This window comes from Rhinoderma darwinii, chromosome 11, assembly GCF_050947455.1.
Source record: "Rhinoderma darwinii isolate aRhiDar2 chromosome 11, aRhiDar2.hap1, whole genome shotgun sequence".
In the NCBI taxonomy this organism is placed as follows: Eukaryota; Metazoa; Chordata; class Amphibia; order Anura; family Rhinodermatidae; genus Rhinoderma; species Rhinoderma darwinii.
The window spans coordinates 44,679,820-44,704,302 of NC_134697.1; the positions used below are offsets into that span (position 1 = coordinate 44,679,820).

Below are 24,483 nucleotides of genomic sequence, written 5' to 3' on the forward strand. Positions count from 1 at the left end.
TGGATGTTTTTCTTGGTTAGAAAAGGCTTCCGTCTTGCCACCCTACCCCACAGCCTAGACATATGAAGAATACGGGAGATTGTTGTCACATGCACTACACAACCAGTACCGTCCAGAAAGTACTGCAGCTCCTTTAATGTTGCTGTAGGCCTCTTGGCAGCCTCTTAGACCAATTTTCTTCTTGTCTTTTCATCAAGTTTTGAGGGACATCCAGTTCTTGGTAATATCACTGTTGTGCCAAATGTAATCCACTTCTTGATGACCGTCTTCACTGTGTTCCATTGTATATCTAATGCCTTGGAAATTCTTTGGTACCCTTCCTCTAACTGATGCCTTTGAACAATCAGATCCCTTTGATGTGTTGTAAGCTCTTTACGGACCATGGCTTTTGCTGTCACATGCAACAAAGAAAATGTCAGGAAAATCCTAATAGAACAGCTGAACGTTAAATGGGGTTACTCAGAATCACTTTAAATAATGGCAGCGGTGTACTGACTACTATTTAACATGAGTTTAAATGTGATTGGCTAATTCTGAACACAGCCACATCCTCAATTATAAGAGGGTGTTCACACTTATGCAACCACATTATTGTAGCTTTGTTATTTTTATTTTTATCCTCTAAATTATGTCAGTTTGTTTTTCAATGGAATTGTACAGATTATGGGTCACATTAAAGGTGAAAAAAGTTCTGAAATGATTAATCTTGTACTGATTTTTGACATAACAAAAACCTGGCATTTTAACAGGGGTTTGTAGACGTTTTATATCCACTGTAGATAAGTTAATAAAACATAACTTTTATTGGGTATTACTTAATAAGAGCCACACAAGTTTAAAAACCCGATGTAGTCTGATGGTAAAAGTGGTTAGTGCAAGTAATTGTGCTTTCAACTGAAACAATGTATACAGAGTAAACACGCTGGATGCTGTCTAAGCTAGCAGCTGGGGTCTGCTAAATAATGAGCAAATCGCCATTAGATGGATACAATGATTTAAAAATACTAGAGAGCCCCCCCCCCCCCCCTGACATGTTTCACTATAGATATGGCATCCTCAGGTGTATTGGGGCTAATGGCGCCGATCGCTATACTTCCCATATTTATAATCTTATAGTGATGTAATGTGGAATGGTCCATAAGTGGGACCAATCACGCCCAGTGTCAAAAGCCAAGCACATCTATTTGATGACGTGCAGATGTGAAGTCCAATCACAAGCTCTTGTCATTAACCAATGAATAAGCGACCAGAGTGCATGCACTGGAAGAATTGAGCCATGCTACAAAGTATCAAGTGCCAATTAGACACAAAAGCGCATGCACGTAAACTTAGTTTCAGATTGTTTTGGTATCGACCAGGCACTGAAGCAAGGATTTAGCAATAAAGAGTAGTCTACTCTCGCCTAATCGGCTATCTCTCTGCTAGCCCTCTAATCGGACCCTTACAATCTAGTTTACCCACTCTACGCTCTACATGTTTTGCCCTTACTAAAATATTAAATGATCTCCTAACGGCTCAAGATAACGGCAATTACTCTCCATTGATTCTTCTGGATCTTTCTGCAGCCTTTGACCACCAACTCCTACTCAATATGCTCCACTTTATTAGCATTAAAGGGGTTTTCCCATCTTGGACATTTATGGCATATCCACAGGATATGCCATAAAAGTTCAATAGATGTGGGTCTCACACCTATCTCTAGATAGGGGCCCCCTAAACCCCGTTCTAACTTACTCCGCTCCGCTGCCTCCCGGCCACTTCCTGGTTAGGTGGTCTGGAGTCATGGAAACAGCTGAGTGCTCACTGATCTACACTGTTCCCATACATCCCATAGAAGTGAATATGAGTTACGGAAAAAGCGCATAGCATGGTGAGCTACGCGCTACATACTAATGACTTAGCCCCTTTCATAACAGAGGCAGCTAAAGTGCGCCGATGCAAAGACTTGGACTCAAGACCAACAAAACATAATACTGTGCATGGCATTGGACATAGTCTCTATTTTAGGAAAAACTTTTTGTAAGAAGAAATTATAATTGTGGGTCTATATACAGAGTCACCGTGCATGTTCACGGATTCAGACTATAGGCTTCCCAGGGGTCAGTATTGTGCATGATTATTAACTCCGTCTCTTTTATGAGGATGGAATACATATATATATATATCTATCTATCAGGCAAGTACCAGGTAGGAATACTTAGAGTCTGAACATCTCTTGGAATTAACCTGAATAAGATTCTTGACCAAATCTCTAACAGAGGAAATACCCTTTTCTTCTAAGCATCTTGGACTGGGATCACAATGTACGTAGCACCATCAAAACTGCATTGAATAAGGAAAGAGTGCATCTCATAGGTCAAGGATGCAGCTTAAGTATGATGACAGTATATACTACACAGGCTACTTGTCGCACCAATGGCGGCTGAGTAATAGTGCTAAATTGACAAAGAAAAGATGATTAACTTCTGTGGCTAACTTGACAAAATAGATTAGACACAGATATAAGTAGATACATATATAAATACATCTATGAGACAAAAAAGATAATATGAAAAACATAGAAATGGTGGCTACGAACTATTCTGGTGAAACGTATACTATTAGAGTGTTTTTGTCATAGTGATTGACAGGATAGTTGAAAAGGATAAAGTATGTATATTAAAGGAAGGCCACAAACCCCTAGCGATCAAACACTTATTTTATTTAGTGTCATTTTGTAAATTTCTTTTTACGTTTTTTTTTTTTTTTTTTTAATCCTGCAGAGAAGCCTATGGGAAAAAAAATGCCATATCTAGAGCATGCTGTGGTTTTTTGTGGGTTTTTAAAAAAAAAAAAAAAAAAGGCCACTGGCTCCAAAAATGTTACAAAAACACCACAAACCAATACAATATGTATGAAGAATAGACTTTAAAATAACAGCAGGCCGCAGTGTTTAAGGCATAAAATGCATCAAAGCATTGAGTGGGTTTTATTCTGACAAGATTTTGTATGGAGATGAACATCATCTGTGATTGTCCAAATCAATGTGTTCACAATAAATTAAAGTGAATCTGTCAGCTGAATATGCTGCCCGTATGTAAGGACAGCATATTACAGCTACAGGTCCGTACTTCTAGTTGCCATAAAAGAATACAGCGGAATCATAGATATGAGTCCACTGTATTCATAAGGGGAGCCTTTTTCACGCTGTGCTCTCTGATAACTGACAAGCTGCTTTGTATGCAGATAAACATACCAGCTCGTCAATCACCGGCCTGAGGAAGAGCTGGGGGAGCGATCCCCTCACGAATACAGCAGAATCTGCTGTACTTTTTCAGTGATCCTATCAGTCAAATGCCACAACAATTTTCTTTGCCGTTTTGGCTACTAAAAGTACGGACCTGTAGCTGTAGTATGCTACCCTTACATAGTGAAGCATATAAAGCTGACATATACGCTTTAATTTTAGTCGTGCTTTTTATATTTATTTTGTAACAGTAATATGATTACACTTGCTATTATATGTAAATCTGCAATTTTGATGATTTCGCCTCCAAGCTCCATTTCTTGGCTGCTGTGTATTTGCAAATGTCCCACACTCCTCTGTCAGGCCCCATGCACACGACCGTATTTTTATCTATCCGTAAATGTGGATCCGTAGTCAACCGTAACTTTCCCGTATATACGTAATCCGTAAAAAAAAAAGAGGAAGGCTGTCACCAACATGTTGCATAGCAACGCATCCATAAATAAGGACGGTTTACGGATGCACATCCGTAGCCGTCCGTATTTACGGAAGCGCCCATAGGCTTCTATGGGAGAGTCCGTGCCGTAATTACAGACAAGAATAGGACAGGTTCTATAATTTTTTCAGCACGAACACCCATCAGTAAAAATACGGATAGGTGTTTCATGGCCAATAGAAATGAATGGGTCCGTATTTACAGATAAAATATACGGTCGTGTGCATGGGGCCTCAGTGTTATTGTCTGTATACACATACACATATTTGTTATTGTCACTATTGACAATCTGTGTTGTAACTGATGCGCAAATAATGGCACAGAGGAGGCAGCACAGAACATTCAAAGACACAGATCCCAGAAGGGTAAACAAGTATGTTGCAGACTTCTAGATAAATCTTCTACATGATCTTATATTTGCTGAAAAGTGAAGAAACTCTTCATATGACCTTTAGTGGTTTTCTATATTATTTAATTTTAAAATGTACCTAACTTTTCAGGTGACTTTTCAGAATAAGCTGTCATATGTGTGTACATGAGGAATAACACTGTTTATAACTATTATATGACTTGTATTCTGCATTTTTTAACAGTTTTCTCCCCTGCAGGCTCTATCTCTAATGCTTAGTTTTCTCTGAGCTAGTGGTGGAGCCTAATGGCTATCGTGTTTTCTATACATATAGATAGATAGATAGATAGATAGATAGATAGATAGATAGATAGATAGATAGATAGATACTGCAGCGACATGGAGGAGATTATACAGCAGTAATGAGTAGTGTAGCTGATAGTCCAGCACTGGGGTGACAAAGATATCTTACCAGCAGCCTGTGTCCTTCTCACTTAGCTCCTGCTTTCTCCTCCTGCTCATCGCTCCCCCTCCATAGATTTGTATGCAGCCTGTCCGTGTGACTCCCTCTCTCTGCTCCCTCCTCCTACTCCTCCTCCTACTCCTAGACTAGTGCTTTAACTATAGGGGGTCCCACGATTGAATATTATTTTTTTCTGTTAGAAAAACATAATGTATTTTACATAGTACAGTTTAAAAAAGACAATTGTCATTATTAAAAAAAATAAAGTTCCTCTGTAAAGGATCCGCCAGACACAGCTTCTGTGTCGACGCCCGTGGTTAGTCAGTCTGCACCTGCTCCTAAGTCTGATCGAGTGACCCCTCCTTCTACCAATCAGGCTCTCCCACTCCTCAGCCTCCCAGCCTATCACAGCCTGGCCAGATGGAGCTAGCTCCCGCCCTCTGTCTATTTATACCTTCACTTCCAGCTCCTCCTTTGCCTGTGATTCTGTCTGTTTCCTGGCTCTGCTGCTGCTGCTTGTACTTTTGTCCTCTGCTCCATATAGACCCTGGCTTACTGACTACTCTCCTGCTCTGCGTTTGGTACCTCGTACACTCCTGGTTTGACTCGGCTCGTTCACTACTCTTGTTGCTCACGGTGTTGCCGTGGGCAACTGCCCGTTCCCCTAGCTTCTGTGTACCCTTGTCTGTTTGTCTGTCGTGCACATAGTGAGCGTAGGGACCGTCGTCCAGTTGTACGCCGTCGCCTAGGATGGGCCGTTGCAAGTAGCCAGGGACTGAGTGGCAGGTAGATTAGGACTCACCTGTCTGTCTCCCTACCCCGGCATTACATAATCACAGGCCCATATACCTTTTCTACCCTGGTCCCTGACACAACTATGGACCCCCTTGAGACCCTGGCTCAGCAAATGCAGGGCCTCTCCCTACAGGTTCAAGCCCTGGCTCAGAGGGGCGACCAGCATGATGCTACCCTGGTAGTGCCCCCACCTCATCTCTTGAACCCCACCTCAAGTTGCCTGACCGGTTCTCAGGGGACCGGAAGACCTTTTTCTCCTTTCGGGAGAGTTGTAAGCTCTATTTTCGCCTAAAGCCCCACTCCTCAGGTTCTGAGAGCCAACGAGTGGGTATAATTATGTCCTGGCTCCAGGATGGGCCCCAAGAATGGGCCTTCTCCTTGGTTCCCGACGCCCCTGAACTTTCCTCTGTTGACCTTTTTTTTTCTGCTCTCGGGCTCATATATGATGAGACTGACAGGACGGCCTTTGCCGAGGGTCAGCTGGTGACCTTACGTCAGGGTAACAGACCCGTTGAGGAGTACTGTTCGGACTTTAGGAAGTGGTGTGTAGCTTCTCGGTGGAATGACCCTGCCTTGAGGTGCCAGTTTAGATTGGGTCTGTCAAACGCCCTGAAGGACCTGTTAGTTAGCTATCCCTCTTCTGACTCTCTAGATCAGGTTCTGGCTTTAGCGGTACGTCTTAACCGACGTCTCAGGGAACGACGACCTGAACGTTTTTGTGCCTCCTCCTCTGGCTCCCCCATGATGGCTCCTGAGGTTCCGTTGCTTCGTTCTTCCACGGAAAACTCGGATGAACCTATGCAACTCGGGGCCTCCGTGTCTCCCCAACAACGTAGAGAGTTCTGCAGGAAGAATGGTCTCTGCTTCTACTGTGGGGATGACAAGCATCAAGTGAACAACTGTCCTAGGTGTAAGAATAAGCAGCCGGAAAACTTCCGCGCCTAAGTGACCATCGGGGAGGTCACTTGGGTGCACAGGTATTTCACGTGAATATGAAACCTAATAAGATCTTGCTTCCCTTTCAGGTCTCTTTTGGTGGTAGGTCTGCTACCGGCAGTGCCTTCGTGGATTCAGGGTCTTCTGCTAATATTATGTCTGTGGAATTTGCTATGTCTCTAGCTATGCCATTGATTGATTTGCCTAAACCTGTCCCGGTAGTGGGTATCGACTCCACTCCTCTTGCTAATGGTTATTTTACGCAGCATACCCCTGTTTTCGAACTCCTTGTTGGCTCCATTCATTTGGAGCAGTGCTCTGTACTGGTGATGCAGGGATTATCATCCGATTTGGTTTTAGGCCTTCCCTGGTTGCAGATGCATAATCCCACGTTTAACTGGAATACTGGGGATCTTACCAAATGGGGTAATGAATGCATGACATCATGTTTTTCTGTTAATTCTATTTCTCTCCCTGAGGAGGTGAACACTATACCTGACTTTATTCAGGACTTTGCTGATGTTTTTTCTAAAAAGGCCTCCGAAGTGTTACCTCCTCATAGAGAATACGATTGCGCAATCGATTTGGTACCAGGAGCTAAGCTCCCTAAGGGTAGGATATTTAATTTCTCTTGTCCCGAACGTGAAGCCATGAGAGAGTATATCCAGGAATGCCTGGCCAAGGGTTACATTCGCCCCTCTACTTCTCCGGTAGGTGCTGGCTTCTTCTTCGTAGGGTAGAAGGATGGTGGTCTTAGGCCGTGCATCGATTACCGAAACTTGAATAAGGTAAAGTTCCCCTTCCCCTTCCTTTGATTCCTGATCTCTTCAATCAGGTTCAGGGGGCCCAATGGTTCTCTAAGTTTGATCTACAGGGGGCTTATAACCTTATCCGCATCAAAGAGGGGGATGAGTGGAAGACTGCGTTTAACATGCCTGAAGGTCATTTCGAATACTTCGTCATGCCCTTTGGGTTGTGTAATGCTCCCGCGGTCTTTCAGAATTTCATAAATGAGATTTTAAGAGACTACCTGTGGGTATTTCTTGTAGTGTACCTTGATGACATACTTGTGTTTTCCAAGGACTGGTCCTCCCACATTGAGCATGTTAGGAAGGTGCTCCAGGCCCTTCGGGAAAACAAACGGTTTACTAAAACCGAAAAATGTATGTTTTGGGTGCAGGAGATACCATTTTTGGGTCAAATCCTCACTCCTCATGAATTCCGCATAGACCTTGCCAAGGTTCAGGCTGTGGCTGAATGGGTCCAACCTGCCTCCCTGAAGGCCTTACAGTGCTTCCTGGGGTCTGCTAATTATTACAGGAGATTTATTGCTAACTTCTCGGTCATCGCTAAGCCCCTTACGGATCTCACTCGCAAAGGTGCTGATCTCCTCCACTGGCCTCCTGAGGAGGTCCAGGCTTTTGAGGTCCTTAAGAAGTGCTTTATCTCGGCCCCAGTGCTGATTCAGCCTAACCAAATGGAACCATTCATCGTGGAGGTTGACACCTCCGAGGTGGAAGTGGGTGCTGTCTTGTCCCAGGGTACCAGATCCCTCACCCATCTCCGTCCCTGTGCCTACTTCTCCAGGAAGTTCTCACCCACTGAGAGTAAATATGACATTGGCAACCGCGAACTCTTAGCCATTAAATGGGCATTTGAAGAGTGGCGCCACTTCCTGGAGGGGGCTAGGCACCAGGTTACGGTCCTTACCGACCACTAGAATCTGCCCGGAGGCTAAACCCGAGACAAGCTCGATGGGCGTTATATTTTACTAGATTCAACTTTTTGGTCACCTATAGGGCTGGGGCAAAAAATATTAAAGCTGATGCACTGTCTCTTAGCTTCATGGCCAGCCCTCCTGCAGAGGAAGATCCTGCTTGTGTTTTGCCCACAAGTATAATCATTTCCTCTGTTGATTCTGACTTAGTCTCCGAAATTGCGGCTGATCAAGGTTCAGCTCCCGGGAACCTTCCTGAGAACAAGCTGTTTGTTCCCCTGCAATTCCGGCTAAGGGTACTCAGGGAAAATCATGACTCTGCACTATCTGGCCATCCAGGCATCCTGGGTACCAAGCACCTCATTGCCAGAAACTATTGGTGGCCTGGGTTGCTTAAAGACGTTAAGGCCTACGTCGCCGCTTGTGAAATTTGTGCTAGGTCCAAGACTCCCAGGTCCCGACCAGCGGGCTTACTATGTTCTTTGCCCATTCCCCAGAGACCTTGGACCCATATCTCCATGGATTTTATCACCGATCTGCCTCCATCTCAAGGCAAGTCAGTGGTGTGGGTTGTAGTAGACCGCTTCAGTAAGATGTGTCACTTTGTGCCCCTCAAGAAACTACCGAATGCTAAGACGTTAGCTACCTTGTTTGTCAAACACATCCTGCGTCTCCATGGGGTTCCTGTCAATATTTTTTCTGACAGAGGGGTACAATTTGTTTTATTGTTTTGGAGAGCCTTCTGTAAAAAGTTGGAGATTGATCTGTCCTTCTCCTCGGCCTTCCATCCTGAAACTAATGGCCAAACCGAGAGGACTAATCAGTCTCTAGAACAATATTTAAGGTGTTTTATCTCTGACTGTCAATATGATTGGGTCTCCTTCATTTCCCTCGCTGAATTTTCCCTTAATAACCGGGTCAGTAACTCGTCAGGGGTCTCCCCCTTTTTCTGTAATTTTGGATTTAATCCACGGTTCTCCTCCATTTCACCTGGTGGTTCCAACAATCCTGAGGTACATGTCGTTCATCGGGAACTGTGCACAGTCTGGGCCCAGGTTCAGAAGAACCTAGAGGCATCCCAGAGCATACAAAAGACTCAGGCAGATAGAAGACATTCTGCTAACCCCTTGTTTGTGGTCGGGGATCTGGTGTGGCTGTCTTCCAAAAATTTGCGCCTTGAAGTCCCGTCCAAAAAGTTTGCTCCCCGGTATATAGGGCCGTACAAGGTCATTGAAGTCCTTAACCCTGTCTCCTTCTGATTGGAGTTACCCCCGTCTTTTCGAATACACGACGTTTTTCATGCCTCCCTCCTGAAACGCTGCTCCCCGTCCTTGGCTCCCTCGAGGAAACCTCCAGTCCCTGTTCTCACCCCTGAAGGGGTAGAATTCGAGGTGGCCAAGATTGTGGACAGCAGGATGGTCCAAGGCTATCTCCAGTACCTGGTCCATTGGAGAGGATACGGGCCTGAGGAGAGGACTTGGGTACCCGCCCGGGATGTTCACGCTGCAGTATTGCTCAGGAGGTTCCATCTTCGGTTCCCCAATAAGCCAGGTCCACCTAGAAAGGGTCCAGTGTCGACGCCCGTGGTTAGTCAGTCTGCACCTGCTCCTAAGTCTCATCAAGTGACCCCTCCTTCTACCAATTAGGCTGGGAGGCTGAGGAGTGGGAGAGCCTATCACAGCCTGGCCTGACGGAGTTTGCTCCCGCCCTCTGTCTATTTATACCTACACTTCCTGCTCCTCCTTTGCCTGTGATTCTGTCTGTTTACTGGCTCTGCTGCTGCTTGTACTTTTGTCCTCTGCTACATATAGACCCTGGCTTACTGACTACTCTCCTGCTCTGCGTTTGGTACCTCGTACACTCCTGGTTTGACTCGGCTCGTTCACTACTCTCCTGCTCTGCGTTTTGTACCTCGTACACTCCTGGTTTGACTCGGCTCGTTCACTACTCTTGTTGCTCACGGTGTTGCCGTGGGCAACTGCCAGTTCCCCTAGCTTCTGTGTACCCTTGTCTGTTTGTCTGTCATGCACTTAGTGAGCGTAGGGACCGTCGCCCAGTTGTACGCCGTCCCCTAGGACGGGCCGTTGCAAGTAGGCAGGGACTGAGTGGCGGGTAGATTAGGGCTCACCTGTCTGTCTCCCTACCCCAGCATTACCTCCTCTGTCTAGATTTGGCTGTTGTACTTGTTAAGGCTGTTTGTGTTCTTATTTTTTTCTTTATTCCCTCCCAGAACGTTTACCCAAGAAACCATTTATAGTGTGCTGACTCTTATTAGGCAGCCTGCCCAATAGCAGGAATCACACTTGTGTACAAAAGGATCCAGGCAGTGGGACTGAGCTACTGAACATGTGTGTTACCGGCACTGGACACATTAGTTAAACATTCTGAAAAATAAGTGAAGACACCAGGGGCGCCATAACAGGAATATCTTCATTTTTTTCTTAATTATTCCAATTGAAAATGTATTAGATTTTGTGTTATCTAACAGAGAGATATAGTATGTTCTTGTTGGATAACCCACAACAATTCTTATATGTTCCATGATGCTGTGATATTTAAATGAAAAGAAAAAATAATATGCAAAGCAAATGTAACTTTTTTTTATGTTATTGCAATTCTATCTGCTCCATTAGATGTGGATGAACATTATACATTTTAATATTTTACTGATGCTTCGCTTTCAAGCTCAAACAGTGAAGCAAACTCTGAACATTAGCATGTGAATGATGCACATGAGTTAAAATGGGGCCATCTGTGTCTTTGTTTGAATACTGTAAAAAATATGATTACGCTTTTAAGCACCAGTATTTTCTATTGTACAATACAATAGGGAACAGTGATTGCATGTGACTTGAGTCAGTGTGCCTCATTTTTACAATCCATGCAAAATGATAGGAAACAAAAAAAAAAAAAAAGCTCCCTGAAGTGCAGACTTCTATCTGGAATTAGGGCTGTATCAAAGTTGTATGCTGCCGTTGTCCCGAATACATTGAACATCAGTTCAATAGCTACGTATCTCCCCAGGGACAAGTCTACTTTACCGTCATATACCCTGTCTATGAAACCCATGAAAAGGGAATTAATACATATTATTTTATAATGTCACATTTGTCTTTTTTTTTACTTGTACTGCTCCTATCCTTTGGAAACAAATTGAATTTGCCATCTTTAAAAGAAAAGGTGGTCCAACCATTGTACGATGTGTGCATATATGCTGTTTTGGATATCTTGGGTTGTATGTAAGTGCAGGGATTTGTTGCACAAATTATTAAATGTAGTTCCTTCTTTTATTTGGAGTCATGTCAGAAGTCCTTGTAGAACAATACCTCTTAGCATTGCTTCTTGGGCAGGATAACTCCAACATTCGGCAGCACACAAAGTTTCTGCAGTTGTACGAAGACTCAGGGGATTCTGTGTGCCACTATACAACATACCTTCTCATGGGCACACGTGGTGGTTTGTTGTGGATTTTCAATGCTGATTTCACACTGAAAATCCTCAACAAGCATGTAAATAGAGATTTACAAACCCTTTTCACACACTACCGTTTTGCTGCAGATATTTTGTACATACGGTATGGCCTTTATAGTCCAAGTGCATAGCTGAGGTGGGGTTGGTCCAGTGTGTGCACCAGGTGCTGGGTGCAATTAGCGATTCTGCCCCTCTTTGGATACAGTAATAGGGCAGAAAACTGAATATTTACCCCCGGGTGAAAGACCGCCTAGCTCCGACTCTGTTATAGTGATAGAATACTTTCTATTCTATCATATCTGTCCATTCACCTCTATAAACATATATACTTGTTTAGCTCTTTATATGTTTTCTGATGTGCTTTGTTTTGGCACTATCCTATATAATTTTGTTAGCCCTTCCCTAAAAAAAATTATATTTTACTAATGCATTTTTGGAGAACCAAGAACTGTTTATAACATTGATATAAAGCCTTATCAAAAATCTGTAAAATGGTAATAGAATATTACCTTCATCTTCCTGCTACTAAATCGAACATCACACTATGTGGAATGAATATTTCTTTATGAATAGAAGAAAAAAAGAGAAAATGATGACTTTTCAGTTTATATCTCCGGCATTATTCTCCAAGGATAAAGTGTTCCCACTTGAACTATTGTAACTATTGACACGGGCAATTATTTTCATGCTTAGTATGATATGTGTGTTGAATGATTGCTGATGATATTGCATATTTACATTGTACAATTTTATTGGTTTATTATATTATAACATTGCCTTGTTATCTGTGTATTTTCCTTCTACTGTAGTGGTGATAGTTACCAGTAAGACTCCGTAGATTTTACGACCTTGACTACTATGAGAAAATATTACGCTCTAACTGTATGGCAGCTTAGTGTGGAAGGACAAGAATATTCTGTTTCAAGCATTGTAGATACAAAAAGATTTAAAAAGTGAAATGTAAAAGACTTAATGAAAGTAAAGGCTTAATGTAGACTGCAAATCAAAGTTTTCAGAACTTTTTCCACATTTTGTTACATTACAGCCTTATTTTAAAATGATTAATATTCCTTTTTTCCATCAATCTACAGGCAATACCGATAATGACAAAGAGAAATAAAGTTGATAGAAATTTGTGCAAATATATTAAACAGACAAAGACTGAAATTTACCATTTCCATAAGTATTCAGACTCTTGATTTGGTATTGGTCAGTGAGAGGTGATGGGTTTTATCCAGACATGAAATTTGGCATTCAGGCAAAAAAAGTTCAATCCTAATTTCATTAGATCAGAGAAACTTGTTTCTTACTGTCTAAGGCCGGGTTCCAACACCGTGTAAACACTTCAGAATTTCTGCAACTGAATTTGTGCGGAAATTCCACAGCATTTACAGTAGCAACAAAGCGGATGAGATTTTACAACTTTCAGGCCCACACTACCGAAATAAATCACAGAAAAGTTGTGGGGAAAGTGCTCTGTGATTCAATTCGAAGTATGTTGATTTATGCCGCGTATTCTATGCGGAGATGTTATGTGTTTGGTCCATAGACTTCAATTGAGAGCATAAATTCTGCACTCAAAATTGCAAGTTGAGTTGTTTTGCGATTTTCACAGTGATTCCGCGTTAGAGTAAAAACAGCAGAAAATCCACCATTGCACATAACGTATGCTGTAATCAATGCTTTACACTAAATCCACAGTTAAATTGGCAGAATTTCTGCAGCAGTATGCGCCGCACAAATGCACTGTTTGCTGAGAATTTGCGTGACTAATTTAACTGCTTTTTTTAAAGATTCTGCTGCAGATTTTTGGTTGCAGAATATCTGCAGGAGGTCTTTCCTGTTGGGACATATGATAAGAATCCTTTAAATGACTTTTTTTTTGTTGCAAACTCCATCATGTACGTTTTGCTGAGGAGTGGCTTCGATCTGTCCACACCTGATTGGTGGAGTGCTCCTGAGTTGGTTGACCTTATGGAAGGTTTTCTTATCTCTACAGCAGACCTCTGGAGCTCTGTCATAGTGACAATTCGTTTTTTATCACCTGCCTATCATTCTCTGTCGATTGCTTAGTTTTGGTCAGTTGACCAACCCTGGGGAGTATTCTGGTAGATCCAAACTATTTTCATTCAAGAATGAAGGCCAGTGTGTACCTTGGGAACTTTAATGCTCCAGCAGTATTTTTGTATCCCTCCCCAGATTTTTGCCTCAACACAATTCCCTCCCGGCAGTCAACAATAGCTTTCTTCGACTTATATTTACCATAGATGGACTCATTTCAAGGATGATCAATGGAAAGAGGATGCACCTGAGCTCAACTGAGTGTCATAACAATGGCTCTGAATACTTATGTAAATGTTACATTTCTGATTTTCTTTTTTTTTGTTTGAGTAAATTTGCACAAATTTCTCAAAACATGATTTTGCTTGGTCATTATGGGGTATTGTGTGTAGATTAAATATTATACACATTATAAGAAAGCTGTAATCGAAATGCGGAAAATCGTAGGGGCTCCGAATACTTTCTGAATGATTTGTATTTCCCTTTACACTGACCTTTATTGCTGTGAGGGGTATTGCTTTTATGATTAAAGACATATAAGGTCACAAGTGTTTATTTTGTCAATGTGTTTTGTGAAGTATAACTTACTTAATATCAAGCTCTGACTTAAAGCCACTTCTAGGATTAGAGTAGAAAATTGTATAGGGCAATAATATAATTATGTTATCGGAAACTATTTCTGAATTGAGAAATAATGTTCAAACCCTTTCATACTTATAAATTGACTCATCTAAGTGATATTAATTGTTTTGCAGGCAGAGCAGGACAATGGACATCCACTCCCGGCATTTGCCAATCTTCATATTGACATCATGGATGAGAACAATCAGGCTCCATATTTCACTTTTTCCACATATCAGGGGTACATCTTGGAGTCTTCACCTGTTGGAACAACCATCTCAGAAAACCAGAACTTATCTGCTCCACTGAAATTTGTAGCTCTGGATAATGACATTGAAGAAGTGAGTTATCCTATTTTATTACATGAAAATGCTTATGCTGTAGTTAGAAAATGATCAAGAAAAATGTGATATCATATATAAATTATTGTCCGCATATATTCTTTAAGGAATTCTGATATTTTTGCACTGTCAAACAGTAGATGATTTGTATTTAGACTAAGGTTAGGCAACAACGAATGGCATAGTTATGGGGGTGCAGTTCATGGGGGTAGCAGTTCATACTATGGCTCTGGTGCCTATGGGGACCCAAACGAGAAACCCCAAAAATACATCAAATGGCATGTGGTAGATAGGGACCCTGTTAAAAAAATTCCTTTGGGGCCCAGGAGCTTCAAGTTACATCTCTGTCAACAACTTCTGTTATATAGGGACATATGGCAGGAGCTGTCATATGACAATTGTGTTTATATGCCAGCCAAGGAAACCACTGATAAAGGACTAGTGGGAAAATCGCATGGACCTTCTGTCACGGCTATGGGGTATGTGGACCCAGTAGTCCACTCTGCCGTAGCAGAGTCACAGTTGGCCAAACGATAGTCAATAACAGTCTTCTCTAGGACAAGAGTACCTGGATAGATGAATTGGCAGACACTCAGCATTGCAGACATATGGCGTAGCAGACACTTGTCACTGATGAAACTTGGCACAGATGACACTTAGCTTTTCATTGGAACAAACACAATTACTGGATAAAAGGGATACAGGGTACGGGGATACAGGATACAACTAAGGGACCATTTGCAGTAACAAACATGGGAAGACACAACAACGTCAGGCAAGGAGAGGAAGCGCAGAGCCCTTTTTAAAGTCCAGGGTGTATAGAGGTTGGTTAAGGAACTTTGCACTGGTGTGCTCTGGCCCTTTAAAGCCGAGAATGAGCGCATGCACCTTACAGGACTCAAACGGGAGCTGCAGCCGCGTGTGCCAGCGTCTCTGGTGAGGGAGACGTCGTCATAAAGAGATTGTCCTGCACTCGTGGCTGCCGGTAAGTAGGAAAAGCCAGCGGTCAGCGATTGCGGGCAGAACACCTAAGTTTACCTTCACACAACAGATTTTTTTCCTGAGAAAAATGTGTTGTGGAATTGTCCAAGAATCCGCAGCACAAATACTGGGCTGACCCTCAGATTTCTCCCGCGGTTTTGAAGTAAAACAAGCCAAGTTTCTGCACGCAGATTAGCCCATTTCAAAGTGAATAATTTGCATGTGACTACCTGACGCTATTTTTGCAACTAAATATGCCATGGAAACCACTTGAAGAGTTGGTCTTTTTAGGGGAGGCGAATTGCAATTCCTTCTGCTGAGAATATCGCCCCATATGAACCACAGGGCCTTTTCCATTGAAGGAAATGAGAGGCTTTTTGCAATCAGAAAATGTGCGGAATCATGTTTGTTACAGCCGACACTTCAGAGTAATGAGCGGCATCGCGATCTTTGCTATGGCTGCCTGGGGGCCTAATGAAGGCCCCCAGGTTCGCCATCTTTGTGCTCCTATTATGCCCTGCCTCTGGCTTAATAGTTGGCTGTCAGAATCACGATATACTGCAATACATTAGTATTGCAGTATATCGTGCAAGCGTTTTAACGATCGCTGGTTGAAGTCCCCTAGGGGAATTAATAAAAAAAGTATAAATGAGTTAAATAAAGTCTTTTTTTTGTGTAAAAATTTTTTTTAATTGAAACATCAAAAAACTCCCACTTTCCCCCTAGAGCATAGTAAAAAATAAATAAAAAATAAACATAGTATCGCCGTGACCGTAAAAGTCTGAACTACTACAATATATCCTTATTTAACCCGCACGGTGAACGCCGTAAAAATAAAATTGTAAACGCCAGAATCTCTATTTTTTGGTCACCTAACTCCCACAAAAAATGAAATAAAAAGTGATCAAACCGTCGCATGTACACCAAAATGGTATTATTAAAAACTACATCCCGCAAAAAATAAGCCCCATACCACTTAATCTATGGAAAAATATAAAAGTTATGGCTCTTGGAATTTGGCGACACAAAATAAATTTTCTTTTTTACTTGTAATCGTATTGACACACAGAATAAAGTTAACATGTTGTTTTAATTGCACAGTGAATTCCGTAAAAACGGCGCGCAAAAAACCATGGAGGAATCGCTGGTTTTTTTTCATTTTCTACGCCACAAATAATTTTTTCCCGTTTCCTAGTACATTATATGGCAAAATAAATGGTGGTACAAAAAACTACAACTCGTCCCGCAAAAATCAAGCCCTTGGAAGGTGGGAAGGAAAAAACGAAAATGAAAATCTAAAAAAGGGCTGCGGCGGGAAGGGGTTAAAATTAGTCTTAATCTGTATAAATTGAGATCATTCTGAGATCGGAACGGGTACAATGCTTAAACAATCATTTGACTTCCAATGGAGTTCTGAATCCTTGAAATATCTGGGAGTCAATATTAACCCAAACCCAACTGACTTATATCAGTCAAATTTCCCTTTGCTTATACGAAATATACATGAAGATTGTATGAGATGGACTAAGGGGCACTTTAGTTGGCTAGGGCGATGTACAATATTTAAAATGAACTTACTGCCGCACCTTTTATATCTTATTCAAGCTTTACCAATCAGAATTCCATCTTCATTTTTTAAAGTCATTGACTCTATTTAAACAACACTTATATGGGCAGGGAAAACCGCACTGGTCTGGAGGACATTGCTGTCCTGACCTAAAAACACAGGAGGCCTGGCTTTGCCAGATCTTAAGACCTATTATTTAGCTACACTTGACACGAGTCATAGACTGGTGTCGACATGGACCCTTTAAACCTTGGGTCCATGTCGACTGGAGTTTTTCTCGTGTCTCGTATGCCCTTGCTGGAGCCATCCCACTTATCTTCTTTACGCCTCCATCCTACAATAGGACCAACATTGCAGTGTTGCTCCAACTCGAAAGTTCGGTCTCCTCTCATGTAATTCTGCCCAATATCCAATTTTGAGTAACCCTGGGTTTTGCCCAGGAGTAAACGACCCAAATTTTTGTCATGGAGTGCTGGTGAGCAAATTTAGAGTGACTGACTTAGAAAATAATAATCAATCTCTCTCCTCAAACGCTTTAATGAATTAATTAGGGCCCAAACCATTAGAGCCCTGGAGATCAATGCAACTGAGGCATTTCTTAATGTCCCTTCCACCTCCGAAGTCTTATACACAAGATAAAACACCCTTTTGAGAATTTATGTCTAGGAACGGGCCTGACTAGGCATACTTTATCTTTCACCTATGCCCTTCTTCAGAATCCTCCCGGGCAAGCTCCTTCACCCTTTATACTCAAATGGGAAACAAACCCTAAGGGTATGTTTACACTCTTAGCAAAATAGGTCTGAAAATACGGAGCTGTTTTCAAGCGAAACAGCTCCTGATTTTCAGACGTTTTTGTAACAACTCGCGTTTTTCGCGGCGTATTTTACGGCCGTTATTGGAGATGTTTTTCAATGGAGTCATTGAAAAACGCCTCCAAAAACGTCCCAAGAAATGACCTGCACTTCTTTTGACGCGGCCTCATTTTACGCGCCGTATTTTGACAACGACGTGTAAAATGAAGCCTCGTGGGAACAGAACATCGTAAATCCCATTGCAAGCAATGGGCAGATGTTTAGAGGCATAATGGTGCCATTTTTTCAGGCGTAATTTGAGGAATAAACGGCCCGAATTACGTCTGAAACTACTACGTGTGGTATTGTATTCACTTGTGAGACAAAAGATTTTTACCTTGACACATGAAGTTTCTCTTAATGCTCGCTTCCAGGAAGCAAATTACAATTTAATTTCTAGATGGTTCAGAGTGCCATCTCGCCTCAACATCATTAGCTCAACCGCTGATCCAAGCTGTTGGAGATGTGGGAGGGAAAGGGGCACTCTGTTCCATACTTTTTGGTCATACTACTTGTTGATCCCTTTTTGGGAGGGAATCCGAAAGAATATAGAGGGCATTCTTGGATTTGGACTTGATATGAATCCTTCTCAGACACTGCGAGATTCCAGGTATCTTGTTTAAACGCTCGCTACTTTGTTTTTTAATTATGGCAGTGAGAATGTGTATCCCTTTAATGTGGGGAAAAAACTGTAGCTTCTTCATTGTCACTATGGGTGTCTTCTATGAATAAGGTATATAACAGATTTCATAAGATGTTTACCCTTGGATGGAATTTCAGAAATCGGATGAATATCGCTCCCTTCTATGAGATTTTTAGAAGAGTAGGGTGGAGTCAATAATATTAGAATGGGCTTAGGCAAATTATAGGGCTTTTCTTTAATGATTATAAACCCCTTTTTTTTTTTTTTTGTTTCCTCTTTCTTTCTTTTTATCCAGTCTTATATTCAGTGTTTGAATTTACTCTTTATGAATACATGTAATTGATGACTAAACTATAAAATAGAGAATGAAAAAAAAAAGGCTATGTAAACATTTGAAAGGTGTACATAGCCTTTAAACTTTATTTTAAGTATCAAAAAGACTATTACTAGAACTAATCTGAATGCAAGGTGAGATTCGAGGCCATAACTTGTCTTCCATATGTTCACAGACACATGTATGTAAGACATGCTGTCTCTTGTTGCTATAAATACAAAGTCAGTGACATTCCCTGTCATATAGAATTACCCAGACATCTGCACAGGTAGTCGACCCTAATTGACTTACTAGCACTGTAGGGTATTACAGACAAAACAGGGGCCAACAACTGGTCAGTGCCTTAGGCATGAAAAGTGTACTCTTTTTCAGAACAAAAGCTGTGATTTGTGAGTTGGGTATGTTTACCGACTACTGATTTGTTTCATTGTTTTACGTGGCTAACTGTGAATGCTTATGAGTTATTCAAAGCTATTCGGAAATATAGTCTAAGATTATTTTTCATGTTTTTGTTTTTTTTACATTTGGCTTTGCTTCATTTAAACTAGACAAGTACACAAACTAGAAATTGTTTTACTTAATACTCTGCTGGCATAATGTGCTGCTTATTTGGGCAAGACCTCGGTCGGTAGGTGCCCACAGCAGGGTGTTTGATTTAATTTCTGCCAATGATTCCAGTGTAGAGCAGCAATTATCCCATTCTTAAAAGTTCTCAATGTTCCTATCCATGATTCCATGTCCTAGATTGTTAAATGTGTTCACTATAAGGTTATTTAGTGTGCTGATCTGTTTACTATACAACCAACATTCTGGGCTGTGATTTAGCCGAAATCCTACCCCAAAATTATTTATTTTGAAATCTACTCAAAGTAGATGTATGCACTAAAGAGTGTCCGAAAGCCAAATCAGAATGGCCACTTGATCATCTGTATAAGCATGCAACAATCATGACCGACCCTCTATCTTGGTTTCTTCACCATGAGTGCCTTCAGCTAGTCCATATCTGCAGCTACCCCTTTGTCCCTGAGATCCGCAGTTCTGTTGGAGCTGTGTTACATATACACTACAGCTTTACGAATTTGGACTTTCAGGAAGGTAGATGCTCAGCGCGGAAACATCTCTCTACCAAGCATAGATAGAGGTTTTAGCACCTGGCTCCACAGCAATGAAATGGCATTCCCATATTTACAAGAAATTGAATACTTCAACTCACACAGGGGTGGGCATACTGCATGCGTTATTGTACAGGGGTCCAGTACATAAGGGGCCACTACCACCATAAAAGCCCTTCTTACTGTCTATTAGGTTGCATGTAAGGGACTAAGCTAATGAATTTAATGTCTCACAAGTACTGGTGGATTGGTAAAGGGGGTGCTTTATGATGAACTATTGGAGAGCCAGGGGCCCATATCATATTCTTGCAAAGGGGCCCTCTGCTGTCCGTGTCTGACCCTGTACTTGAATTGAATGGATATGTAATATGCCTATGTATAAGACTTGTATATGCAAAATTTTGGTTTAACGTGTGTTTTTTTAATTTAATAATTTATTGGGGTCCTGATATCAACAAAGGCACAAATGCTAGCCATTGAAAATTCCCCTTTTAAAATTGACAATTGAAAATACCATGCATTATTCTCAATGCGAATGATGTAGTGTGGCATTATCAAGACATATCAAACTGTGTCTCCTAATAATGCAGCCGTACTTCTTATCTAACCAAAGCATTGAAATTTTATTTGTTGCTGAATATTACTAACATCTATAGAAATATAGGAGGTCAAGGACATTCACTGTGCATAAATTAATAAGAATTTCACAAGAGAAAAGCATTTGCAAAAATATCTGATGATTCATAGGCCACAAGTTTAAACCTGATTTTCAGCAATATGAATTATATAGCTCAGATCTTGACGTTGAGCACATTGCCCTGGGAGCTACAAATAACACCATGTGATGAAAACCAGTCCCCAAGCTTTACTGCCACCAATTTACAATTTAAATCAACAATGCTGACTTTATTGCAAAAATGTAAAACCTACTAAGAAAATAGATTTTTGCTGAAATGCTAACTTATTGTGATTTGTTCATTATATAACAAGTATGCGGTTATTAAACACATTAAATTTGCTCCATAACACGGCAACAGGAGCATCTATTATCATCTGCAAACCTTTCACAAGTGATTGTCAATTTGAAAGTTGTAATGCTGAATACAATCTGAACTCCAATAAAAAATTTCATGGATTCTAACCCACAGAGCAAAACACTTCACATACCAATCTAACATTTCTTGGAACTCAATAAATGCTTCCTGCAAACACAGATTTGCCATTTCTTTTCAGTTCCATTCCCTTTTAATACCAATAACCCTACTTTATTGGTACGCCAAGTTATTTGTTCAATGAACAGTAGAAAATTTTTAAAGATAAAGCGTAGCCCATTATTTTATTAATGGAAGCATATGAATAAGGTTTTAAGCTACCATGTCTGCTCATATGTAAAATTCACATACATAACATTACAAATCATCTAAACAGAATTTCTAATGTATCATTCAAGATCCCTACGACTAGGGAACTATCGTGGGCTCACTTTGTGCATGGAACATCATTTATATTAAAACCTAGTATTGACTCATGATTGAACGCATAGGTGTATAGTGGTCACTTTTGGCCCATGTATAGTGTGTCTTCTTACCAAACTGATATGCAAAAGGGTATGTCCACCTTTTCAAACATTTTTTATTGTCCCAGTGCATCTAAAATAAAACATAAATCAACTTTCCAGCTAGTCTTGATTAACCCCTTAGCCGACATTTGCAATACAGGTATGCTCTGTTAATATGGTGCAGGCTTAAGAACTAAGCTCGCACCATACCGGGTGGGTGCTGGCTGTTTCATACAGCTGACACCCGCCTGCCATGGCTGGGATCGCAGATAAATATGATTCCGTAGGATTAACCTCTCAAATGCTGCAGTCAATAACAACTGCGGCATCTGACAGAAAGAAGGGGCTCAACAAAATTGTGGGTTTCCGAGAAGCTGCCATGGCAGCCAGGGGCCCGGTGAGGGCCTTCAGGTCTGCCTTCTGTGTTCTACTATTAAGCTTAATAGTAGAGCACAGAAAAAGGCAATATACTGCAATACATAAGTATTTCAGTGCATTACATGAGCTAAAATTCCTTTAGAGGAGTAATAAAAAAAAAAGGAAAAAATTTAAAAAAATTAAAATTAAAAAAAGTTTAAAAAATTCCCATTTTCCAAATTTTTACATTTAATAATGTAAACAATACATGTGGTATTGCCGAATCCCTGAAAGTCCAAACCATTACCATATTAAGTGTCTTATCTCGTTCTGTGAACGCTGTAAAAAAATAAAATAAAAGCCAGAATTGCTGTGTTTTTGGTCACCTTGCCTCCCCAAAAGAATGTAATACAATGTGATCGAAAAGTCATATGTACCTAGAAACAGTACCAATAAAAACTAAAGTTCCTTCTGCCAAAAACAAGCCCTGATACAGCTCTATCAACAGAAAATTAAAAAGTTATTGATCTCAAAATATGGCGACACAAAACAATTAGTTTTTTAACAAATAGCTTTGTGCAAAAGTAATAAAACATAAAAAAAACTGTTGCTGTAATCATACTAACCTGTAGAATAAAAAATATATAGTTAAAGGGTAACTAAACTTTCAAAAAACTTCTGACCAGTGGCTTAACTACCGCTGTAGCAGCCTTAGCAGATGCTATGGGGCCTGTGGCATGAGGAGGCCCGTGCCGCCAGCCATCACGGCCCCCCCATGCCTGGAGGCTCCGCTAGCAGACACTATGGCTGCAACAGTGTTAGCGATGCCACATTCAATAGTATCTGTGTCCTTCGGACGCACATGCTGTTGAACACTATGACAGAGCAGGGAGGTATCTCCCTGGTCTGTGATATGTTACTGCAACAGTGGCGTAGCTCTAGGGTATCGCAACTGTCACAATTTTGACTGGGCCCCTAAGCCTGGTGGGCCCCCGTAGCCACATGTGCGCTGAGTCACTCACAACACAGATCGGAGGAGAAGGATCCTCCACCCATCATGAGAACGGGGATATGTAAGTAATTATGTTATTATTTTTCTATTGGGCACTATGGGGCATTATACTGGGTAGGGAAGGGAGGCTGATATGGTGGCAGCTATAAGAGCATTTTACTTTATGAGGGGCATTATACTGTATGGGCGGCATTGTACTGTGGGGGCATTACACTGTGGGGACAGCTATGGGGGGCATTATAATGCGGGGACAGCAATTGGGGGCATTATACTGTATGGGCAGCTATGGGGGCATTAAACTGTATGGATGGCATTATATTGTGGGGACAGATATGGATGGCATTTTAATGTGTGGGGGCATTATACTGTGGGGACAGCTATGGGGGCATTATAGTGTGTGGGGCAGCTATGGGGGCATTATACTGTATGGATGGCATTATACTGTGGGGACAGTTATGGATGGCATTATACTGTATGGTCGACATTATACTGTGGGGGCAGCTATGGGGGGCATTATATTGTGGAGGCAGCTATGGGGGTTATATTGTGGGGGCAGGTATGGGGGACATTATATTGTGGGGGCAGCTATGGGGGGGCATTATATTGCGGGGGCAGCTATAGGGGCATTATACTGTGGGGGCAGCTATGGGGAGCATTATATTGTGGAGGCAGCTATGGGGGTTATTATATTGTGGGGGCAGCTATGGGGGGCATTATATTGTGGGGGCAGCTCTAGGGGGCATTATATTGTGGGGGCAGCTATGGGGGCATTATATTGTGTGGGGGCAGCTATGGGGGCATTATACTGTGGGGGCAGCTATGGGGGCATGATACTGTGTAGGCTGAACCAGGTGTGTATGAGCGGGGATTGGGTGGGATTAGAGGTGTGGCTTAAAATAAAAAAAATTATACGCTGTGCGCCGCATCGGTTTTCCCTCTATAATACTTGAAAGTATAACACTGTCTACAGGGAGGGCTGTATAGCACTGTATGGGGAGGCTGTATAGACCTGTCTACATGTCTACAGGGGAGGCTGTATAGTACTGTCTACAGGGGGGGCTGTATAGTACAGTCTACGGGGGGCTGTATAACACAGTCTACAGGGGGGGCTGTATAGAACTGTCTACAGGAGCGCAGTATAGCACTGTCTACTGGGTGCGCTGTATAGCACTGTCTACAGGGGGCGCTGTATAGCACTGTCTACAGGGGGCGCGGTATAGCACTGTCTACAAGGGGCGCTGTATAGCACTGTCTACAGGGGGCGCTGTATAGCACTGTCTACAGGGGGCGCTGTATAGCACTGTCTACAGGGGGCGCTGTATAGCACTGTCTACAGGGGGGGCTGTATAGCAATGTCAATGGGGGGCTGTATAGCACTGTCTACAGAAGGGGGCTGTATGTCACTATTTACAGGGGGGCACTATCTACAAGGACGAGCTGTGTGTGTGGCACCCAGGAGAGGGGGGCCTAGTCAATAGTTTGCTATGGGGCCCAGTGTTTCCTAGTTACGCCCCTGCTTCTGACATGTCATTGTGACATGTCAGAAGTTTTGATCAGTGAGTGTCCGAGCACTGAGACCCCACCAATCG

At 41.9% G+C, this 24,483-nt stretch overlaps 1 protein-coding gene across 1 annotated transcript in view; it reads left to right on the forward strand.

Moving 5' to 3' along the window:
* The window catches only part of PCDH15 (protocadherin related 15), a 1,038,602-nt gene that overhangs the window by 509,535 nt on the left and 504,584 nt on the right, over positions 1 to 24,483 (forward strand). Inside the window, exon 11 of the mRNA XM_075841191.1 lies at positions 14,270 to 14,476. Within this exon, the coding sequence (XP_075697306.1) occupies positions 14,270 to 14,476 (207 nt within the window). The remainder of the gene's footprint in view (positions 1 to 14,269; positions 14,477 to 24,483) is intronic.